This window comes from Montipora capricornis, chromosome 8, assembly GCF_036669925.1.
Source record: "Montipora capricornis isolate CH-2021 chromosome 8, ASM3666992v2, whole genome shotgun sequence".
Lineage (NCBI taxonomy): Eukaryota > Metazoa > Cnidaria > Anthozoa > Scleractinia > Acroporidae > Montipora > Montipora capricornis.
Genome location: NC_090890.1, coordinates 50964202 through 50984201, shown reverse-complemented (window position 1 = coordinate 50984201; position 20000 = coordinate 50964202). Strand labels below are relative to the sequence as shown.

The following is a 20000-nucleotide window of genomic DNA, read 5'->3' as shown; positions in this document are numbered from 1 at the left end:
CTCAATACCATTTGCGTGATAGTTGTGACAACAGTGACACCTCGGTGTCTCTCATAGGCCAGCTCACTGGGCATGTTCACCTGTTGAATCCATTCCGTACAACTCAGCCCTGAGGCAGATATTCCGTTCCCAAGAATGAGGATGAATGCGTAATGCTCTTATCCAAGTAAATGTTGGTAAATGACGCAACACCACTCTCTCTGCTGACCCTGAGTTGCCTTTTAAGAGCTAAAATTGGGAACGAAGAAAACAAAAACTCTAAAGTCGTACTTCAACAGTAAAATGCCTTTTTTTCCCCACCCAGTAAGACATCATGATTAGGTAACACCACTGAAGTTTCCTTTAGGAGTTTCGGTTACCATCTTTGACAACAAATAAGAACTTTTCTGTACTCTCACAGCATTTGTGGGCACTTTGCGACATTACTTGTCTTTATTATATGACTAGCTCCGTGTGCGGGCAAGATGAACCAAATCGCGCGCTGTGATTGGCTACCTGAGTGGACAAGATGGAGCTACCTTGTTTGCTCGGGATTTCTCGCTTGGTCCCGCAAGATCAAAGTTTTTTACAACTTAAAAGTCTTATAATAAATCCTTTATTGACCAAGCTTGTTCGGTCAAGATGGCTGGATATTGGCCAAGTTCTTTTTTTGTGTGTTTATGGACCGAGACGAAGTCGAGGTCCATAAACACGCAAAAAAAGATTTTGGCCAATATCCAGCCATCTTGACTTCACGCTTGGCCAATAACCCATATGTGCTCCGAGACGCTAGTGATGTTGAATTTGAGGAGAAAAACTATGGAACACTTCGTGACTGAAACGGCGTGGTTGATGACCACTACACTTGCCTGAATCTTCCAGAAAATTATGTCAAATTGGTTGCTGGTTAAAACCAGATGTAAACCTTACAGCCTTTCTTCAGTTTAGAGCTTAAAGTCTGCTGCTTATACAACCCTCTAAAAATAAGTGACCTGGTCACAAAAGTCATTACTTTCAGAAGAGCCTTCACCTTTTTTCCAGTAAAGTCGTGAGCAAACACCCACACCTTGCGATCAAAAGTTGTTGACAAGTAGTACTGAGTCACCCAACTCTCCATGCTTTGGATTCCCTGCGTCGCAACTGCTATCAATGCCCAATTTCTTTCTAGATCTACTTGCAAATACTGCGGCTGATCAAGGAGGGTCTCTCGTGCACACCATCCACCTCCCCCAATGTTCTGGTGAAGACGGGCATTCCTTGGATGGAAGGTGGTGCTCTCCATTGAACTTGCACTGATTGCTGAGTCAGGAATTGATTTGAATTCCATGCCAATGGCAACATCCATCCCTGTCAAAAATGATGGCAGCACTGAACAGACCTCCTCCTTGTTTTAGGTCTATGGTTGCCCCTGACCATTATGGCATCAGAAACCATAGAATTTACCTAAGCTCCTGTCGGAAACAGGTTACATAATTACTTTATTCAAAGGCAAAGTATAGTTTCGGGGGGGGGGGGGGGGAGTCGCGATTTGGCTGCGCATGCGTAAGTATTTTTGGCCTCGTACACACTTTTCATAGAAGGCATCCCAAGTAGAATTCGAACTCGGTGTCTCCTCCTCATTCAAAGGCAATCGCGATGACCACTAAACCACAGACGACTACAAGGCAGATGAACGGGGAAATGTGTATTGAAGAATTGTATTGTGTGCGTGACTGGAAACGAATTTTTGTGTTTTCGTGGCACGCACTGCAATATCCGGTCATAGTATGACTCGGTAACACATCTTACCGGGCTAATTTCTCCTGGTATTGTTAAGAAAAAGTATGAAATACTAAAAGTTTTAAAACACCATCTTAGAAACTTGCAATGCATCTGTTTATTGGTTTTGATTGGAGTCAACGCCTTTAACAGCAGCTTTACATGTGAACAACTATTCTACAGTCGCACTTAACCACGTGGTTGGGTCACAGGCTTCGGACTACGGAATGGCTGTTATTGCAGTTGAGCCCACGTTTCAGTGGTGTTTCTCAGAGCGCGCGGTAGCGAGGCTTTCGGGTCAATATTCGATCAGATATAGAGAAGAGTAAGAGATTTAGCCCCCGAAATGCGAAAAAAATAACGAGTTCCTATCCCGGAGTTACGTTTTTCTCAGAAGAAGAGAAACTACAGTTGTTGAATGGAAGTTTCGCACATTTGGGGTTGTTACTTCGGTTAACCACAGGTAGCCCAAGCTCGACGTGTATGTATCTGTACTGTACTATATTATGCAATAGCAGAAATAGAAGGAATTGTACGGGAAAAACGGTTTTTCTCAAAATTAAAATATATATATTTAGGATTCAAAATAAAAAATAGCTTATCTTGCCTCCGTCTTGTGTTTCTTTAGGGAGCTTAAGATTTTACGACGGCGACGGCAACAACAACGCCGCAAAACAATAATATCATTGGTTAAATGAGCATAAGTAATCGTGCCGCACGTGCAGCACGGATTTTAGGACGGATTCGTGCGGTACTCTGCATAGGAAATTACCAAATTTGAGGTTTTGAGGACAAGGTGAGCATGCAACAGAGAATCTTCCATTTCTCTATTTTTAGTCTGAAAACGCTCCTATCGATTTATTTTTAGGAATCTTCGCCCACATTGTAACACGTGAATGAGATGGCATGATTTCGAAAGACTTACGTATAATGCAAAGCTATATTTTGAGGTGACGTTTTTGTCGACGTCGCCGTAGTAGATCTTAAGGTCCTTACTGTCTCTGGTACAGTTCCTGGGTCGATTAAGAGCGATTACCTGTTGTTTTGCAGCCATACAATTCAACTCTCAGGGCGATCTCCCTGTGCCAATGTCGCGGAGAAAATTTGACATAGCGGGCCAGAAATGGTGGAAATGCAGCTTCTGAAACCACCTCACTATTGTTCAGATTCCCCACAAAAAGCTGACAATAGACAAACACCAAGTGAGACACCTGAACTCAAAAACTGTCTGTGCCATCCTATGGCACAGTCTCAACAAAAGAATGTCAAAGGTTGGGTAAATAGGAAAAGAAAACAAACAGCGGTTTACAAACATTTTCATTTTATACTTGACGTTTCGTATGCTGCAACATACATCATCAGAAGTGACGGTTAAAACTGTTACACAAAAATGTTAAAACTTGAGCGAGGCAATGGTGACTAGTTACAAAGTATAAAATCGTAACAAGAGAAAATGAGGGGACAGAGAAGGAGGCTCCCAGTCCAGCCCTTGGGATATGTCATGTCCACGAAAGTTATTTTTAGACGAGCGGAAGTCTTCCGAGACGTCCGCATGCAGGCCAACCTCGGTCCGATGTTTGAAAGAAAATATATATTCATCAGCCTTCCACGTGCGCCATCATTTTCTCTTTTCACTAAGAACCTGAGAGCGAGGCAAGACTGCATACGGACGTCTCAGAAGACAGACTTCCGCTAGAACAAAGACTTCCGCTCGTCTAAAAATAACTTTCGTGGACATAACATATCCCGGCCAACGCCTTGAGCCTCCCTCTCTGTCCCCTCATTTTCTCTTGATCGTAACCATTGCGAGTCACCATTGCCTCGCTCAAGTTTTAAAATTTTTGTGTAACAGTTTAACCGTCACTTCTGATGATGTATGTTGCAGCATACGAAACGTCAAGTATAAAATGAAAATGTTTGTAACCGCTGTTTGTTTTCTTTTCCTGCTGAAACTGAAATGGTCAAAGAGCAAAAATATTTATTGGGTAAATAGACTGTTCTTTTTCATCCCCACCACTGCTCTTTGCATACAAATCTCACATTGTCACCTCTTTTCAAACTACACAATAACCAGGTGTTTCAATGCCCATAAGGTCTCTTACTACCCCCCTGTAAGACCTGCAAGTAGGCTCTCCTGTTTAAAATACTACACAATAACCAGGTGTTTCAATGCCCATAGGGTCTCTTACTACCCCCCTGTAAGACCTGCAAGTAGGCTCTCCTGTTTAAAATACTACACAATAACCAGGTGTTTCAATGCCCATAGGGTCTCTTACTACCCCCCTGTAAGACCTGCAAGTAGGCTCTCCTGTTTAAAATACTACACAATAACCAGGTGTTTCAATGCCCATAGGGTCTCTTACTACCCCCCTGTAAGACCTGCAAGTAGGCTCTCCTGTTTAAAATACTACACAATAACCAGGTGTTTCAATGCCCATAGGGTCTCTTACTACCCCCCTGTAAGACCTGCAAGTAGGCTCTCCTGTTTAAGTTCATGCTGCGATTACACCTGCCTATTCCCCATTACCAGCCACTTAAGGGAAACAGTATTGAAACCCCTCTGTAACACATTAATTTTGTGATACTATACATGTTTAGCCTGTTTGTAATGAAAGTAGATTCTACTTTTTTTTAATCTCTCATTGTTCCTTATTAAGGGACTAAGTTTTGCTTTGCTTACTTACTTATTTTATTGTTAGCTATATTTGTTATTTGTTTGTGTAATTACAATTAGGAAAAAAAAATAAGTAGCATAATTAGCAAGTATACTGTAAGTATAAATGTAAGTGTAATATTAGTACTGTAAGTAGTGTAAATGTTGAAGTTGTAAATAAAATTGCATTTGCATTAAAAAAATAAATAAATAAATAAATAAATAAAATAAAGGACTGCATAATTATATTAATAACTTTAATTGACATAACATATATGTTGATTTGCAGAGTAAGTTATATCCTTTTAGGACAAAGAGACTAAACAAACCACAACCTGGCCATCTAGTTAAGGGAGTAATGCATCTTAAAGTGGATTGTGACATGGCTTTTCATGGCCTCACTACCCTAACCCCACCAAACAAAGTCTTCTGCCATAAGCTGTTACATGAGCTACTATACCCTTGGATTTTCCTTTGCAAGCACTGGATACCAAATGTCTTCGTCAAAACTGTGGTAAAGAAAATATGCAATCACCCGGGCGCCAGCAGGTGTGCTAACTCCTGAGCCTTGCACAGCTGACTTTCTTATTACTGCTAAATGTATCAAGTCAACTCGTAAGAACTGAGAGTGATCATGCTTCACAGGCATCCACCAGGTGTCTGCCAAGAGGCGGCCATAGTGTGGTGGGTGGCTGGAATGATTGCTTGATGCTGTCATGGCACTGTTTGGAATTCCATTCACACCTGAGATGGCCCCTACTAAACTGTCCTTGCACTCTAACAAAAACATAAAATAACAGTCATTATTGTCCAACTGTATTAGTTATTGCACAGAAAACGCACAAAACGAGTTCAAATTTTCCACGATTTTGTACAACTAGTTATTGTACACTTGGTTATTGTACAATAGAGAACTGGTTTGACTAGTTTAGGTGCTAACGTTGTGCTTGTCACACACAGATCTGTCCCACGTTCTTGGTTGTTTCTAAAAAAAATTGTGCAAAAAAGTTGGACAATAATAGCTCATTAGATATTATGGTGTGTAGTATTGATCGCTGAGTATTTCTACTTGTTGCATGTATTTTGACTCACCCTAGCGGAGACATCAAAACCCATAAAAATATTCAGCAATAATTCAGATCAAAACATCTAATAAGATATATATATATACATGAGGTAGAACTGATATGACATTGAGACTGGGATGCTCACGATCAGGGAGGGCCATTGTCTTGAACACAAACACAAAATATCATGTGGTTGACATACTGTTGAAAACCCTTAATTTCCAACCATTTTACTTTGAGACGAATTTGGCTTTGGAAATTTCAATTATGCAGCAAGGATACTCATCTCTTATGTTGCTGAAAGTTTGCAAATATTTTGGTGGGCCTTGCCGCCAAGGATGTGCATGATGTGTCTTTTTTTTTACCTTCTGCCAACGTGTCTTTGCAAATGTGGACGTCTTCAAAGGTGGAAAGACAGAGGCAATTTATTGAACAACAATAGCAGCAAAGTCTCGCCAAAATAACAAATAGAGTCGGTTTTTTAACGTACTGTCTGTTATTATAGAGAAGGCATTCAAGAGATAATTTTTTTCTACTTACCAGACTCACATGGATATTTCACAAGCAACGGGAAAAAAAAGCTGATGTTAAATATACTTTTCACGCTGAATGCCGTGTTGATTCTACTCCACCCTTCATGAGAACTTAAGCTAAAAAACTCATCTTCTTGGGACATATTAAATATATATCGAGCCTCAAACTTTCTACTATCTCACTCGATAACGTGTTGATAAACATTTCGACGAGGGTTACGGTCAGCGCTTTTTGCTTCCTTCGTAAAAAAAGCAAAAACAAACCTAACCTGAGTCTGACTTCAACACAGCGTTGAATCCACGCAGACTGACCTTGAATTTGGACATTATGTCAAAGCCAGAACAACCGAGAGAGAATAGCGAAACACATATAACAAGAGCAGACCATATCGCCATGCGAAGCATCCTTTCCACCTTCGTGAACTTGAACATTTTACCTTCGGAAAATTGTTGTCAAATGCTGCATAGCATCGCGGGATGGATTTTGTCCATTTTTTTTCTGCAAGGCAAGTAGCCTGGGGCTGGGACCGCCTATGGCCACCTGTTGGGAACAGGACTAAGGGAAACCCGGGACAGGGAATTTGCTTACCCCGAAATACAAATGCGTGGCTTATAAATTTACACGTGTTATGTCATGTACACAACCCGACATTCCACCAATGCATCAGCGACCACAAACATTTAGCAGTTTGCATATTGGAGGCATCTCAAGGAACAAGGACAATAAATTAGTCTGCTTTTACAAACAGTTTTCATACATACATAAGTTAAAATACTTGGAAAGTCTATTTGTGCGAAACCTTTTATGTGACTTAGTGTGCGATTATTTAAGTGCATCACTATCACGGTTTTCCACTTGAATATCCACCATTGCATTTTTATCATTGAGTTGGAGTCTCTTAGACTTCTTAGGATTTATTTTTGTCTGTACAGTCATACCAACATTTGATTCATTTTGACTTGAAAATGACTCAAGCTATCGTCGAAACGTCCGACGTCGTTTTTTAAACTACGGATGTTTTTAAGTTTTTCACTTTTATCGCAATGTCACGTTTATCGTAAAATAACAAACCCCTTCACAAAATTAAAATTTGTAGCCTAATTCTTGCTGCTGCAATAGTTGCTGTTCTAATGTCGGCAACGCCTCTATTCCGCTACTGCTATTTTACTCCGGCTCTGTAAAGCATTGTATATAAATGGAATGAAACGCTCCACAATCTCGTTCCACACAGGCTAGTCCACAGGCTACAGTACCACAGTAATCCCTGGTGCTGACCAAAGGGATTGCAGCCTCTGCGAACGAGACTGAACGCTTCACATTTCACCGTTGCGCATGCATTGCAACCCATCTCGCAAGTTCATTTCAGATCATGAGATTAAGCCTTATATTGCCTTTTCGAGCACTCGCTCAAAAACCCACAAATAATCGACCACTTCAAAAGTCGGAGCATATATACTGTATAACGAAGACAGCTTCATACACCTGCATAGCTTTCACCCTGCCTCCAACGCTACAATAGCGCGACAAACTCGACTGGCGTTTACCATGGTAGAGAAGGAAAGCTGTATGGTCTCATTCAGAAACGCCCCAAACAGCCCGTGTGCAAAGTCAATTAAATGACTCCACGTCAATATCATTATAAGCCAAAAAATGATGATTTTCGTTTGTTTTTGCTTTCAAAATTTAATCGTCTTCATGATGCTTCGCTTTGCGTTCGTGCATTCGATCTTTCGTGCGTTCGATGCGCGCTCATCGTGTACATTCCTTCCTTTTAATACACTGGAACTTTTAAAGTTTTCTTCGCTAATCATTTAAAACAGCAAGTTTGAATTGGCTCTTAAGGATCTCTTGTAGTTCAATGACAGGTAGCACCTCCGGGCGTGGTCGATCGTCAGTCCTGCCTAAAAATTTGGTTCTTCAGTTGTCCTTTCGCCTCTTACCAGCCGTTAAACGTTTTCGTCAACGACATTTTAGATAAATTTGCCACTTTTAAATGGCCGTAATCAGCAATCCCAAGGCTTAAAATTTAAAGGAAACTGAGAATTCCCGGGAAATTATTGGTAATTTCTGGCGAGAATTTGCCCTTGATTTAGCATCACGTTTTGCGTGAAACGCGAACAGCAAAATGCCATTTTTGGAATTGCCGCTTGCCGTTTTTCGCATTTGCTGTATACGTGGAGTTTTCTTCTCATTTTTCTTCTACAAAACAAGTTGTTTGTGGGAAAAAAAGAACCCCAAGACCATTTTCCGGTAAGTCGACAAACAAGGAAAACTCCGTTGGTAACTGACTCCTTACCGCAATTTTTCTCATTTGAGTTCACTCTCTGTTGACTAATAAAACAGCTTCATCGAAACTCGTAAAATTTGACAGATAAGGATTTTCATTTCATATAGCGTCTTTTTCTCCGAGTTTTCGTTTATGCTTTCTGTTAACTAAATACGTGAGACTCCGTTTTACGTGAAACACGTGATGCTAAATCTCTCTAAAGACGTAATTTGTGAAAATTATTGCCGCTATTTTGCCTGCACGTTTCAAAGACCTTGGTGAGCCGTGTGAGGTGCGCAGGGGTTTGTGGGATTTAGGTTGCAGTTTGCAGGCGTTTTTAGGCAGCCAGCCTTCGCCGCGAGAGGTTGTTGCTTTTGGTTTAGGATACTATGTTTTCTCCTTTCTATTGTTTTTAGATCCTTCTTTAAGTAATCATTGTATATTTGCGTTTAGTACATTAAATAGGATACCCTAAAACCCCATGGGTAGCACCATTGCCTTGGTCGGGGGCACTCGTTTCCCGTTTTTTTTTTTCAGCTGCTGGTTTTTAGGGGTTTTCGTGCTATGGTGGCTTAGTTTTCTTAATTCAAAGGTTAATCTTTGTTTCTATTCGAAAGTGAATAAATGGCACGGTGGTTTGGCTGGCCAATGCGCCCAAACATTATTGTTGTGAAAAAAAATCAAAGTGGCACTGTCGTTACTCGGGGATATGAAAGTTACCGCGATTGTTTGAAATTTCCTTTGTGCACTAGTCAGTGTGATATAACAGAAACAGGGGGCTCTCATATGCGACTAGATACCCAATTCAATCCTGTAAAAGAAGTCAGTACTATTTCTCCAATAGGCATAAGATTACTCTTTACCAATTCCTTTATAAATAGCTGTACCATGTGTTCAAAGTTCCTAGCACAGGTGACAGCTACGGTCTTTTTGATTAAGGTCTGATTTTTGTTGCCAGGTCATATAGTTAATCTCATCATCAGTTAGCTCTTTTTTGTCTGCAAGTCTACCAATGATTTTCAAAAGATGTACCACCCTGTTTCTGCTGCAGAAAATGAACAGAACCATGTGGTTTTACGTAATTGACTAATTATTGCAAGCAAGGCCTTTTTGCATTTTTCAAAATATGGCGGTGATCCTCTCAAGTTTCTCAATACTCTAAACCCTTCTTCATCAAGATGCATTAATTTATTTACACAGTCATCTGATTTTAGGTCTCAATTTGTTGGTTCAATTTAACAACAACAACATTTTACTATAATAAGCAAATTTACAATATTTGCTACCAACAACTAGCATAGCTATTTGAGGTGGGCAACAATAAAACATATTATAAAATTATTGGGACAGTAGGCGCACTCTCATTGGTCAACAGCTGTGTTTATATGCGAGTATAGAAACACGGCTGTGACGTCACACGAATTTTGATTTGTTAGGTATTGTCAGACGCGCGTTTTGATTAGCTGGTAGGAATTAAGAGTGTGTATCAAGAAGATCTGCTTCAATCAAGAAGTAACCAGCATTTTCCTTCATTTGTCGCATTATCTTTGAGAAATATTTTATAAAAGCAATGGAGGACTTTTTTCTGTGTTTCCATAGCCTCATCTAAACACGAGGGGGAGTTGGAAGAATTCTCGACGTTTATGCAAACCCTCGAATGCGTCATACTCTCATCCAAACACAGCTATTGACCAGTGAGAGTGTGCCTACTATCCTAATTATTTTATAATATGATTTGCATAACTGTCTCGAATTCTCCCAGCTCTCCCTGATGTTTAGATGAGGCTATGGAAACACGGAAAACGTCCTCTATTACTTAAATAGAACTGGCTCAATAAAGAAAAAGAGAAATAAGAAACTATAACAAAATAACGTAAATTAAGACACGCTTAGTAACAGATTAATATTGAATACACAATAGTACTGACAAGTCTTTTTTATGTTCAGCATTCCTTCGGGTAATAAGTAAAAAATGACAATTAGAAAAGATTTGTTACGTCTGAGTTGTGGTCTAGGTCACATTTTGACTGCAATATATTTTCGAAAAGCAAGAGATAAATACTTTCTCAACTCAGACGAGCTCGGTACGTTCTTCTTTAAATAATGCACCATACACTTTCTAATAGCTTTCTTGTAAGGAATTCTGGAAGGTTCTCTGTCGCGGGGAGCATGTTTATAGCGGAGCTCAGGCGCACGAGGCGCGCCAGCGGAGCACCATGGATAAGATTTTTGGGGAAATCTATCCATGCAAGAAATTTTGATTATGACGTCAGCGTGCGCACAGAATGACGGGGTCGAGGTGGGGCCCTGGACAGCCTCTGGGGACGGGAGTATTCGGGCAATTTTCCATGGCGGGAAATCGCGTGGCAGCGTTGCATTCGGAAACATGCGTTTTTCTGGCGGGAAATCATATTAGTGACGAGCAACGGGAATAAAGATTAAAGAGGAGAAGAAACGAGAGAAGAGGTGAAGAAATTTGACAAATTTAAGCAAAGAAATCCTCGAGAGAAGCCGAGGAAGGCGAAAAAGAGAGAATTTCAATGAAGAACACCGTAAAGGTCCGTAAAGCTGTCTGAGTGAAATAGAGCGAGAGACAAAACACTAATTTACAATGGTTGGCTTTCAGGTAATGTTTTCCTTCTTAATGCATGCCTCGCTGCCTCACATATTTTGTAAAACTCGCCAAAAAACGAAGAAGTCCTGAAACGTTTGCAATTCCGTGTTGAGATTCTAGCATATTTCAACAATCACATTTATAGGTAGCTTCCCACGTAGACACTCTTAGGCTTTGTCACGCGTTCCCCCCCAACGAGCATCTGCTGAAATGAGCCGGAATTTACGTAGACCAATCACAACGGACTTCCAGATTCTGGAAGTGCACTTTAGACCCTGAGAAATTTTGTGCACGGTTACTGCAAGAAAATGGGCTTTGTGTGTTGGGCATTTTAAATTACTGACTTAAATTCTTATCAAAGAGAAACTGTAGCGCATAAATTTCATGCTTTAGCTTAGACGTTTGCGACTCTTCACAGAATGAGTACGGTAGAATTCGTATGGTTGAAACATTTTGCTCCCATCCCGTGCGTTTCAAACCTATTTGTGGCGTTGTTCGCTTTGGATTTATATTTACATTTCTTTCCGCGCTCTTTCAGTGGAGTCGTTTCGTTCGAATAACCCCATTTCTTTTTTGGTCCTTTGGTTGAACTGATTTAAAGTTTGCTTTAATTTTCAAATCGAGGAAACACTGAGTACGAACGATCGATTCGCAACACAAAAATATTAAATCAATCTTTAGAGACGATCATCGCTTAAAGCAGCCTGAAATATTCAAGCTTAACCCTTTGGCTACTAGGGATTTGGCCGAAAAACACGTTTTGAAGCTAGTTGAGGGCTTTTTTGGTCACTGTCGTGCTGTTTAAGAGCTAAATCTCCCTACAAGCCCGTTCCCAGGTTGTACACTCCGCGGCCTTTTCAACCAGGTGCAAAATAAGCGCTTGCAAAGTTCGGGCATGCGCAGAAAACAAACGACTTTCACTTTTCGCTTTCTCTCCTTCCCTCTCTTTTCGCTTTCTTTGCCTCATTTTTTTTTTTTTTGAACTTGCTGGGCATTTGGTAGGCTTTATTTTGGTGGGAAGAGTTTCTGAGAAACCTTTCATCATCTTAGAATTAGGTGCTCAGAAAGGTAGGTGGGTAATGGAGCAAGCTTTTCATGGAGATTTTCAGGTCAGTGTTGCATGTTTTTTTTGGCCGTTTTTCCAGTTTCCTTGACTCAATTGTGCTCATTCTGGTATAGTTTGAAAGATCTCTTCTCCCTGCACAAGTTAGTGAACAAAGCTGTTCCTGACCGTTAAAAGTGATGACGTCACAAGGGGTAGATGGGACCGTGGATAAAGGTGGACGTATTTGGCCAGATAGTAATCAAAGGGTTAAACGTAATGGATTTTTTTTAAGCTTTATTTTCGCTACTGTCCTAGTTGCGTTCATTGCGCTTGAAGGTAATGGTTCTCGTGCAGTTCAAATACACTCGCAATACATTTTAAATATTAAAACATTTTTACTCGTGATAATGAAGGATTCTCGATTGTCTCACGATGTGGTCGCTTATGATGTAGATCGCGACGTTTCGACTGCATACTGCTAGTCTTCATCAGGCGATGAGGTCGACTGGTTACGCGTCACCTTTTAAGCAGGATGCTCTGGTGTGATTGGTTGGTTTTCAGCAGCTGTGATTGGTGCGTTTCGATCCTCGCTGTTTCGGCGTGTTGTTCCTTCAGCGGGCCGCTGTCGTACGGTTCTCCTGCTTCCGGAATTTCTATTCTATTATCCCTGTTGATGTTGTTAGGGTGAAGTCTTATGTGAATCGCCTCTTCGACCCTGCGTGTGTACCAATGAGGATCACGATCAATAAACTTTACTTCGTTCCAAAGCGGGTTGTGTCCGGTGTTGTTAGCGTGTTCTGAAACGGCGGAGGTCTGGTTACGGGAAAGTCGGATGTGTCGCTCATGTTCTTTTATTCTATCTTGCATAGGTCTTCCAGTCTCGCCGATGTAGACTTTATCGCATTCACAGGAAATCCTGTAAACCACGCCATCTTGTTTAGTCGGCTCGACAGCTTCTTTCGGTGGTACTACATGTGATCTTAACTTTAAAACAGTGCGTATGCCTTGTTGCCGTAGGCAGCAGCGAAGTTCGGCTCAGCACTGCTACTCGGTTTCCTGGTCTTGGTGATTTTCTGCAAGAAAGAAAGAGGGTAACCATTAGAGACAAGAACAGAAGACAGGTGTTTCTTCTCCTTGGAGATAACAGAGGGTTTTGTTACGAGACGTTTGGCGAGCTCGTAGAGGCACTTGACAATACCGCGTTTTACTGATTGCGGATGGTGGGAATCATACGCTAAGTACTGATCAGTGTGTGTAGGCTTCCTGTACACGCCGGTGGTGAGGCGGCCGTCCGGTTCTCTTGAAACTGCGGTTTCAAGGCAAGCGAGTTTGTAGTCGTTCTCTGTCTCCATGGTGAAGCGAATGGAAGGCTGCTGGTTGTTCAGATGCTGTAAAAAGCTATCAACGTTTCGCGATCCAGGATGGTGAAAGTGTCGTCAAAGTAGCGTTTCCAGATCCTAGGTTTCTAGGCCGAAGTAGTTATTGCCTGTTGTTCGAAACTCTCCATGTATAGGTTAGCAATAACAACGGATACCGGCTTCCCATGGCTGCTCCTTCTAATTGTTCGTAAATTGATCCGTTATACTGGAAGTATGTGGATCTGAATACGACGTTCAGGAGGTCAGCTATCTGAGCAGGCGTTAGTGTCGTACGGTCCGCAAGGCCGGGGTCGTCCTCTAGTTTCTGTAGGGCGGTTTGTACAGCGGCGTCGATAGGAAGGTTGGTAAACAGCGACTCATCGAAAGACACCATGATTTCGTTGTCTAGGATAGTCTCGCTGCTAATGGTGGATACGAAGTGAGCTGAATTAGTCACCGTGAAACCCGAGTTACCTGTTAAAGGAGATAACATGTTAGCTAAGTAAGGAGATCAATAATATGCGAAGGTGTTAACGCATGACACAATAGGTCTTAAGGGTACAGCGGCCTTGTGAATCTTTGGTAAACCGTAGATTTTAGGCGGCTATTTGTGTCTCGGTCTGATTCTGTTGTAAACGACCTCTGATAGATATCCGCTCCACTTCAAGGTTAGGAGCTTTTCGGACAGCTTTCAGGTCAGACAGTCTGTCGGGTCTTTGTTGAGCAGCTGATCGTGATCCTCCTCCTTAGATTTCCGCATAGGTCCCTACTTCATTATGCATACGATCGATCGATCGATTTGTTCAGCACTTACTCGTCTTTACGAATTTGGCTGGCCGTGAATGCGTCTCGTAGCGATCTGCGATCCACTTGTTGAAATCGTTCCTGTCGTACATAGTCTTTTGTAGTTGTTCGGCTTCGATGCCAGTAGTCTCTGATAATTTAGCCCAGAAACTCACATTTTTGCCTCCTCGTCGGATTGTACGGGCTGGTTCACAGTAGACCAGCTGTTTCTGCAAAGCGTTGTTCGGCATGCGGGTCACGTGAGCAACGTATTTGAGATGAAATTTATCGGCGAAGTCACCGATGGGAGTAGCTCCGCAGATTTTTCTCAGCTTCTCATTCGTGATTTTGTATCCCCAGTCCCATTGCTCTCTCAGCTCAGGATTTTCAGCTTCGCGTTTCAACCGCTTAGCTTTCTGTTTTTTAGTTTCTCGGGGTGGTGCTTTTTTGCGCTGGAAACCGCCTTTGACCATTTTTCGAAGATATTGGTGCCAAATTGATTCTAACTTAGCGTGCTCAGCAGAGCTGAGGAGGTCAATTTGCGCAGCGTAGAGGAGGCGTGCGCGGACGGTTGATTCTAAAATTTTTACTCGTATCCAGAGGTTGATTTCACGATCGCAGAGGATGTGTTTTATCTCAGTCCATTTTGACCATGCAGAGGAAATTTGCTCAGCGAGGGGTGGGTTTTTCGCGGTGTTGTTCAGCCAGTAGCCTAGGTAGCGGAATTTGCGCACGTTCTCGACTGCGAAGCCATTTAGCGTGATGATTGACTCTTGAGCGAGTTCTTCTTCGTCAGCGTTGAAAATCATCGTCTGGGTCTTATCTTCAGCGATTTTCAGGCCGAAGCGGGTGAAAACGGAGTTCATCGCGTCGACGCTGAGCTGAAGGGACGACGCTGAGCGACAAAATAAGACTATATCATCAGCGTATAAAATTAGCTTAACTTTTCGCTTACCAGATGGAGGAGCTATGGCGCGCTGGTTGCGGTCGGTGCTGCGCATGTTTATTCGATACTCGATTTCAATTCCACAGTCATCGGTGATCTTTTCAATCTCGTGGAGTGCTACGCGGAGGACCGTGACCATAAAGATGTTGAAGATGCAGGGGGACTCTTGTGCACCTTGGCGTACCCCGACTTTGATGTCGAAAGCATCAGTTTTTTGGTACCAGAGATGTACCCCGTCGTATTTTCGTAGTTTTTCTCGAGAATATCGATTAGCTTATTGGCACCAGTGCGGAGACGAAGGATTTTGTACAGTAACGGGCGAGAGATGTGATCAAAAGCAGCTCTTAAATCGATGAAACAGGCGTTGAAGTAGCCTAACGTCGTCTTTATCAGTCTTTTTGCGACGAAGATACCATCAACAGTGCCTACACCGGACCTGAAACCGTACTGTTCGGGCATGATATTAGATTCGTAGGACTCTTTCATTCTGTCCAACACGATAATCATAAGCACCTTATTCAGCAGCGAGTTGATACTCAGACCTCTGTATTTCGAAGGGTCAGAAGCAAGACCTTTGTTCTTGAAAAGGCACCGCACGCGGGAGTGTTTCCAACTGTCGGGGACCTCACCACCATTCCAGACGTTGGTCAGCAGTTCAGTGACCAGTTCTGCTAGGGCAGGGCAGTCGTTGTATTTCAAAAGCTCAGCGGCAAGACCGTCGGTGCCGATAGCTTTACCGTTTTTGAGCTTTGAGAACGCACTTTTTAACTTCTTCAACTGTTGGAGGGGACTCATCAACGGCGATTTCGCGTTCTGGGAGGACATACGGGTGGCTTTCAGGGTCGGAGATTTCGGGGGGAGTTTTGACTTCACGAGAGCCGAAGTGGTTGGTGAAGTGTTCACGGAGTTTTTCAGGCGGGCAAACCAGCTTGTCGCTGTTTTTGACCATTTTGGCTTCACGCATGAGGCGAAACTCTTCTTCGATTTTGCGATTTTCTGCAGCCTGGTTGATTTTTTGAGAGCGTGACTTGTAGTAGTGACTTTTTAGCGTTTGCCGAAGCTTACGCATTTCTCGGATCTTCTTTTTTCGCTTTTTAGGGTCTTTCTCAGCGAGCATCTCTTCGATCTTAGCCTTGAAATCTGAGGTATACCAAACTGGGTCCTCATTTTCGGCTGGTGGGCAGGTGTCCGTTGCAGCAACGTTGAGCGCATCGGAGATTCTCTGCTCAATCGCATTCGGAGAACGGTCATGGAAGAGAGGGTGGTTGAAAAGTTCACTACGCGTGATGTTGGAGAAAGCCTTACGCTTTTTAGCGTCATCGCGGAGGAGTTTGAGGTTCGGTTTGGGTTTCGGTGGGCGTTTTTGGAAGATGTTGCGGCGTTGGCGTTTGGAGGGGAGGCGTACTCGAAGACCTAGCAACAGGTGGTCAGATTCGTAGATTTCCGACGCGGGTATGTAGGCCCTGCAGCTCATCGAGGATTTCCATAAAAACTTATCAACCAGAAAATAATCCAGTCGTTTCTCAGTCTTCTTATCAGCTGAGATCCAGGTTTTACGGTGAATATCGTTACTCTTGAAAACCGTATTCGCGATGTAAAGCCGATGTTCGTTGGCAAAAGAGCAGAGTCGATCGCCGTTGTCGGTAGTGTCGTAGTCGTCGAGGTTGAGTCCTACGTACTCGGTTTTTAGAGCGTTGCGACCGATGGTAGCGTTCCAGTCGCCGGCGATGATGCAGTGGTACCCTGGGTAGTCTTTCTTCATGGCTTTGACAGATTTGTCCAGTGGGCGGTAGAATGACGTTTTCGCGGCTTCGGCCTTCTCGGGGTCCTTGGCGGCTACATTCGTCGGAGAGTACACGCACCAAGCCATGAGTTTGATACCTAGGTGGTTGAGTCTAACGCGTAGAATACACCCGGGCATGACGTGCTCGATGTCGAGGATCAGTACATCTGGGTTGCAGATTACGGCAACGCCACCGGCGGATTTTTTGGAGAATCCGGAGTAGACAAAAGAGTAGCCTTGGAGGTCTGGTTCATCCCAGTCGTCGATACGGCCGGAACCTGTCATATGGGTCTCTTGGATGAACGTTATGGAGTGCTGGAGCTTCTTGGAGGCGAGGGCTACTTGGACAAGCTTCGTGGGATCCTTGCAGGTACGGACGTTGATGGAACCGTAGAGTGCTGGGAGCATATTTTGGGACTTGAATAGTTTTGCGGGAGGGGATGGAGTTTTCGTGGGCTTGGAACTAAGAGAGCCATGGCGGAACACGTTGTGACTCTTATGTACATTGTGTTTTGGAGGGATGTTGTGCCTCGATTTCTTCATTTCATTTTTTGACCTTGATTGTTTGAAAAGCAAAGATGATACTGTAGCGTCTTCTGGTCAGCAACTGTGGAACTTTAGCAGCTGCGCGTCTTTCAGACAGGGACGTCTTTTTTCCTGTCTGGGGGGTGATATTTGCGTTATCTTTGAGTTGTTGTACTTAGCGTGCGTCCAGGGCGTCAGTGGACCGTTTTGACAGCACGACCTGGGAGTAATCTCCAAGAGGTAGGTCCGGACTGAGATAACAGAGTCGAGAGGCTCAGCGTTGTCGAGCTTCGGTTTTGGTTTGCAAATATCGGGTAACGTAGATCTAATAATACGAATAATACTAATAATACGCCCCAAACGGTCCTTTGTTTCAAGAAAACAATAGCCATAACAATAGACGTCCTTTGGGACGGTAGCGCTTTGTTTATTCTTCTTACCGGTTTTTTTTTTTAGTCTATATGGACTTCAAAAAAATCGGTAGAATTTCTGACTGAAATACGGAAAATCGAAAATTTTCAATTTAATTTTTGCACTTTTCTTGCAATTTTAGCCATTTGTCAATTTTATCATTTCATATACAAAACAAACGGACCAAATAAAAGTTTGCAGAAATTGAATGCCTACCTTCTTCTTGCTCTTAAAATTGTCCTTCGTCTCTTTGTCAATTCACCAAACCACTGCAAAGTGAAAGTTTGTTTTCTTTCCTGTATAATGCACAGCTCTTTGCGCCGAATCAAGAGCGGTGCATAGAGAGGGCTCTTTATCGCACATTGTAAAAATCAGCGATATGCTCAATGATGTTTCCGAATGGATCACTTTTGTTTTGCTGACGCCACAACCACTCCTGTAGGTAGCTTTCAAACATATCCACGGATGTTCCTGTACAAGGCATTCTTCGTTTTACTCCCCACCATGTATTTTCAATGCTGTGCGTGTGGGCACGCGTGTCTGGGTCGACGAAGTTTAGGCGATGGTTAACTGTGAGATGGTGATAGCTCTCGTCTTGTAGGCAATCGTAAGCTTTCCACATGTCGCTCATTACACGTGTTCCAGGCAATATTTGAGCGCGGATAATTGGCAAGAGTGTCTCTTTATCCCTGAGCTCTACCGGAAGCTCAGGAAGCAGGCCTTGGTTTCACGGCAAATGCCATCAAAGACCCACTGTCCTTCGATGTAGCGACCTTTGGGATACTTCATCTTAACAAAGTTGGACTCATCAATCTCAACAGTTGTACCAGGACCGCCTATTGGCCTCGCATGTCGTTTCATTATTCTGTCTGCACAAACCTCCCGGCAATAGTTATACCAATCTATCACCGTTTCTGTCGACGTGGTTTCTTCATCTAACGCGATTTCGTGCACTGCTTGTGTTGTGGTGAATTCATGCGCCCAAGCGTAAGTTAGGGCTAATATTTTTTCAAGGGAAAGCTTACTACCAGAAAACCATGACTTCTGGCGGATTGAAGCTTGTCCATTGCAGTTTTTTCTGGAGCATCGCCAAACAAATCCATCTCCCGATGCAGTTCGTCTTTGCCATTTGAATGCGTTTCCGTACTCAGGTTTAGGGCATTTCATTGACGACGAAAGTAGATTGTGCTCTTTGCACCACTCTATGCACCGCTGGTGATCGGCTAGAAGACGTGAGAGTTTCCATAAGTTTGAATTTGTATCTTGAGCGGCGACCATTCTAGATTAATAGGGTAGTTTTACCGCAATTCACAGTTTGATCAAAGAGAGGGGTTAACGTCGACGCAAAGATTTTATACTGCAATAACTCCCATAAAGGATTCCCCAAATGATCACAAGGAGGTATACTCTTCTGTGCAGTGTGCTTTTAAGTGTGCAGCACGGGGGATGAAAAAATAAGCAAGTCAGACATCCACAGATATACTCGATTAACCTCCAAAAGAATTTTACTGGGTTCAACATTAAGCCTAAAGAGTGTCTTCAGTTCTCATTAGGGTCACGGTTAGCATTATTAAGGAGTGAAGTTGTTTCAAAAGAAGCAAAATCAGTGCATTTGTTGGTGGTCGGCACGGCACGCGTATCATAATTACTTATCATTGTTATGTAGATTGTCGTCCAGAATTCCCAAGAAATATCATTATCAAGGTGTGAATTAGCAACTTGGACGTAATTAGCTCAGTGGTCTAGAAGAGGGACAAGTAATTCAGAGGTTTACAGTGGTACGGAGTTCAAGGCAGACTGCGGGAGACAAAGACAAAAGGACAGAAAAAGCCGAGCGGGATCTGGAATAGAAAGACAGGACAAAGGAATCGAAAGAGGAAAGCTGGGACTAAAAGAGACAAAGACGGTGTGAGCAAAAAGGGCAAAGAAAAGAAAGAGGGAGAAAAAAAGAGAGGGAGGGAGAGAGAGAATGAGATCCACTTTTAATCATCCCGTAAGTACAAATTAGCCATGTATATATTCGAAACCCTTGGGTATACGTATTGCTCTTAAAAACAATGGTGCGAATGCATAATTAATTTGTCCTGCATGCATAATGAAGTAGGGACCTGTGCGGAAATCATTCCCAAGTATCTCATGACCTTGTTGCTGAACTTAGGTCATTCAACTCATGTAAATGGCAATGGAAACTGATTTACTCAATATATTGAAAATAGCAAATTTTACCTGATGAGTTTATGGTTTCCATCAATGTGCCATCCTTACGCTATAGGCCGCC

The 20000-nt window shown here is 42.7% G+C and overlaps 2 protein-coding genes across 2 annotated transcripts; both read right to left on the bottom strand.

Annotated features, from left to right (window-relative positions):
* Positions 1 to 12902: 12902 nt before the first annotated feature.
* Positions 12903 to 13268, bottom strand: LOC138014106 (uncharacterized). The gene has a single exon (XM_068861134.1). It carries the CDS (start codon positions 13266 to 13268, stop codon positions 12903 to 12905), a length of 366 nt encoding a protein of 121 aa, XP_068717235.1.
* A 2468-nt stretch (positions 13269 to 15736) lies between these two features.
* Positions 15737 to 17329, bottom strand: LOC138014105 (uncharacterized). Its single transcript, XM_068861133.1, has one exon. It carries the CDS (start codon positions 17327 to 17329, stop codon positions 15737 to 15739), a length of 1593 nt encoding a protein of 530 aa, XP_068717234.1.
* Between the last annotated feature and the right edge of the window lie 2671 nt (positions 17330 to 20000).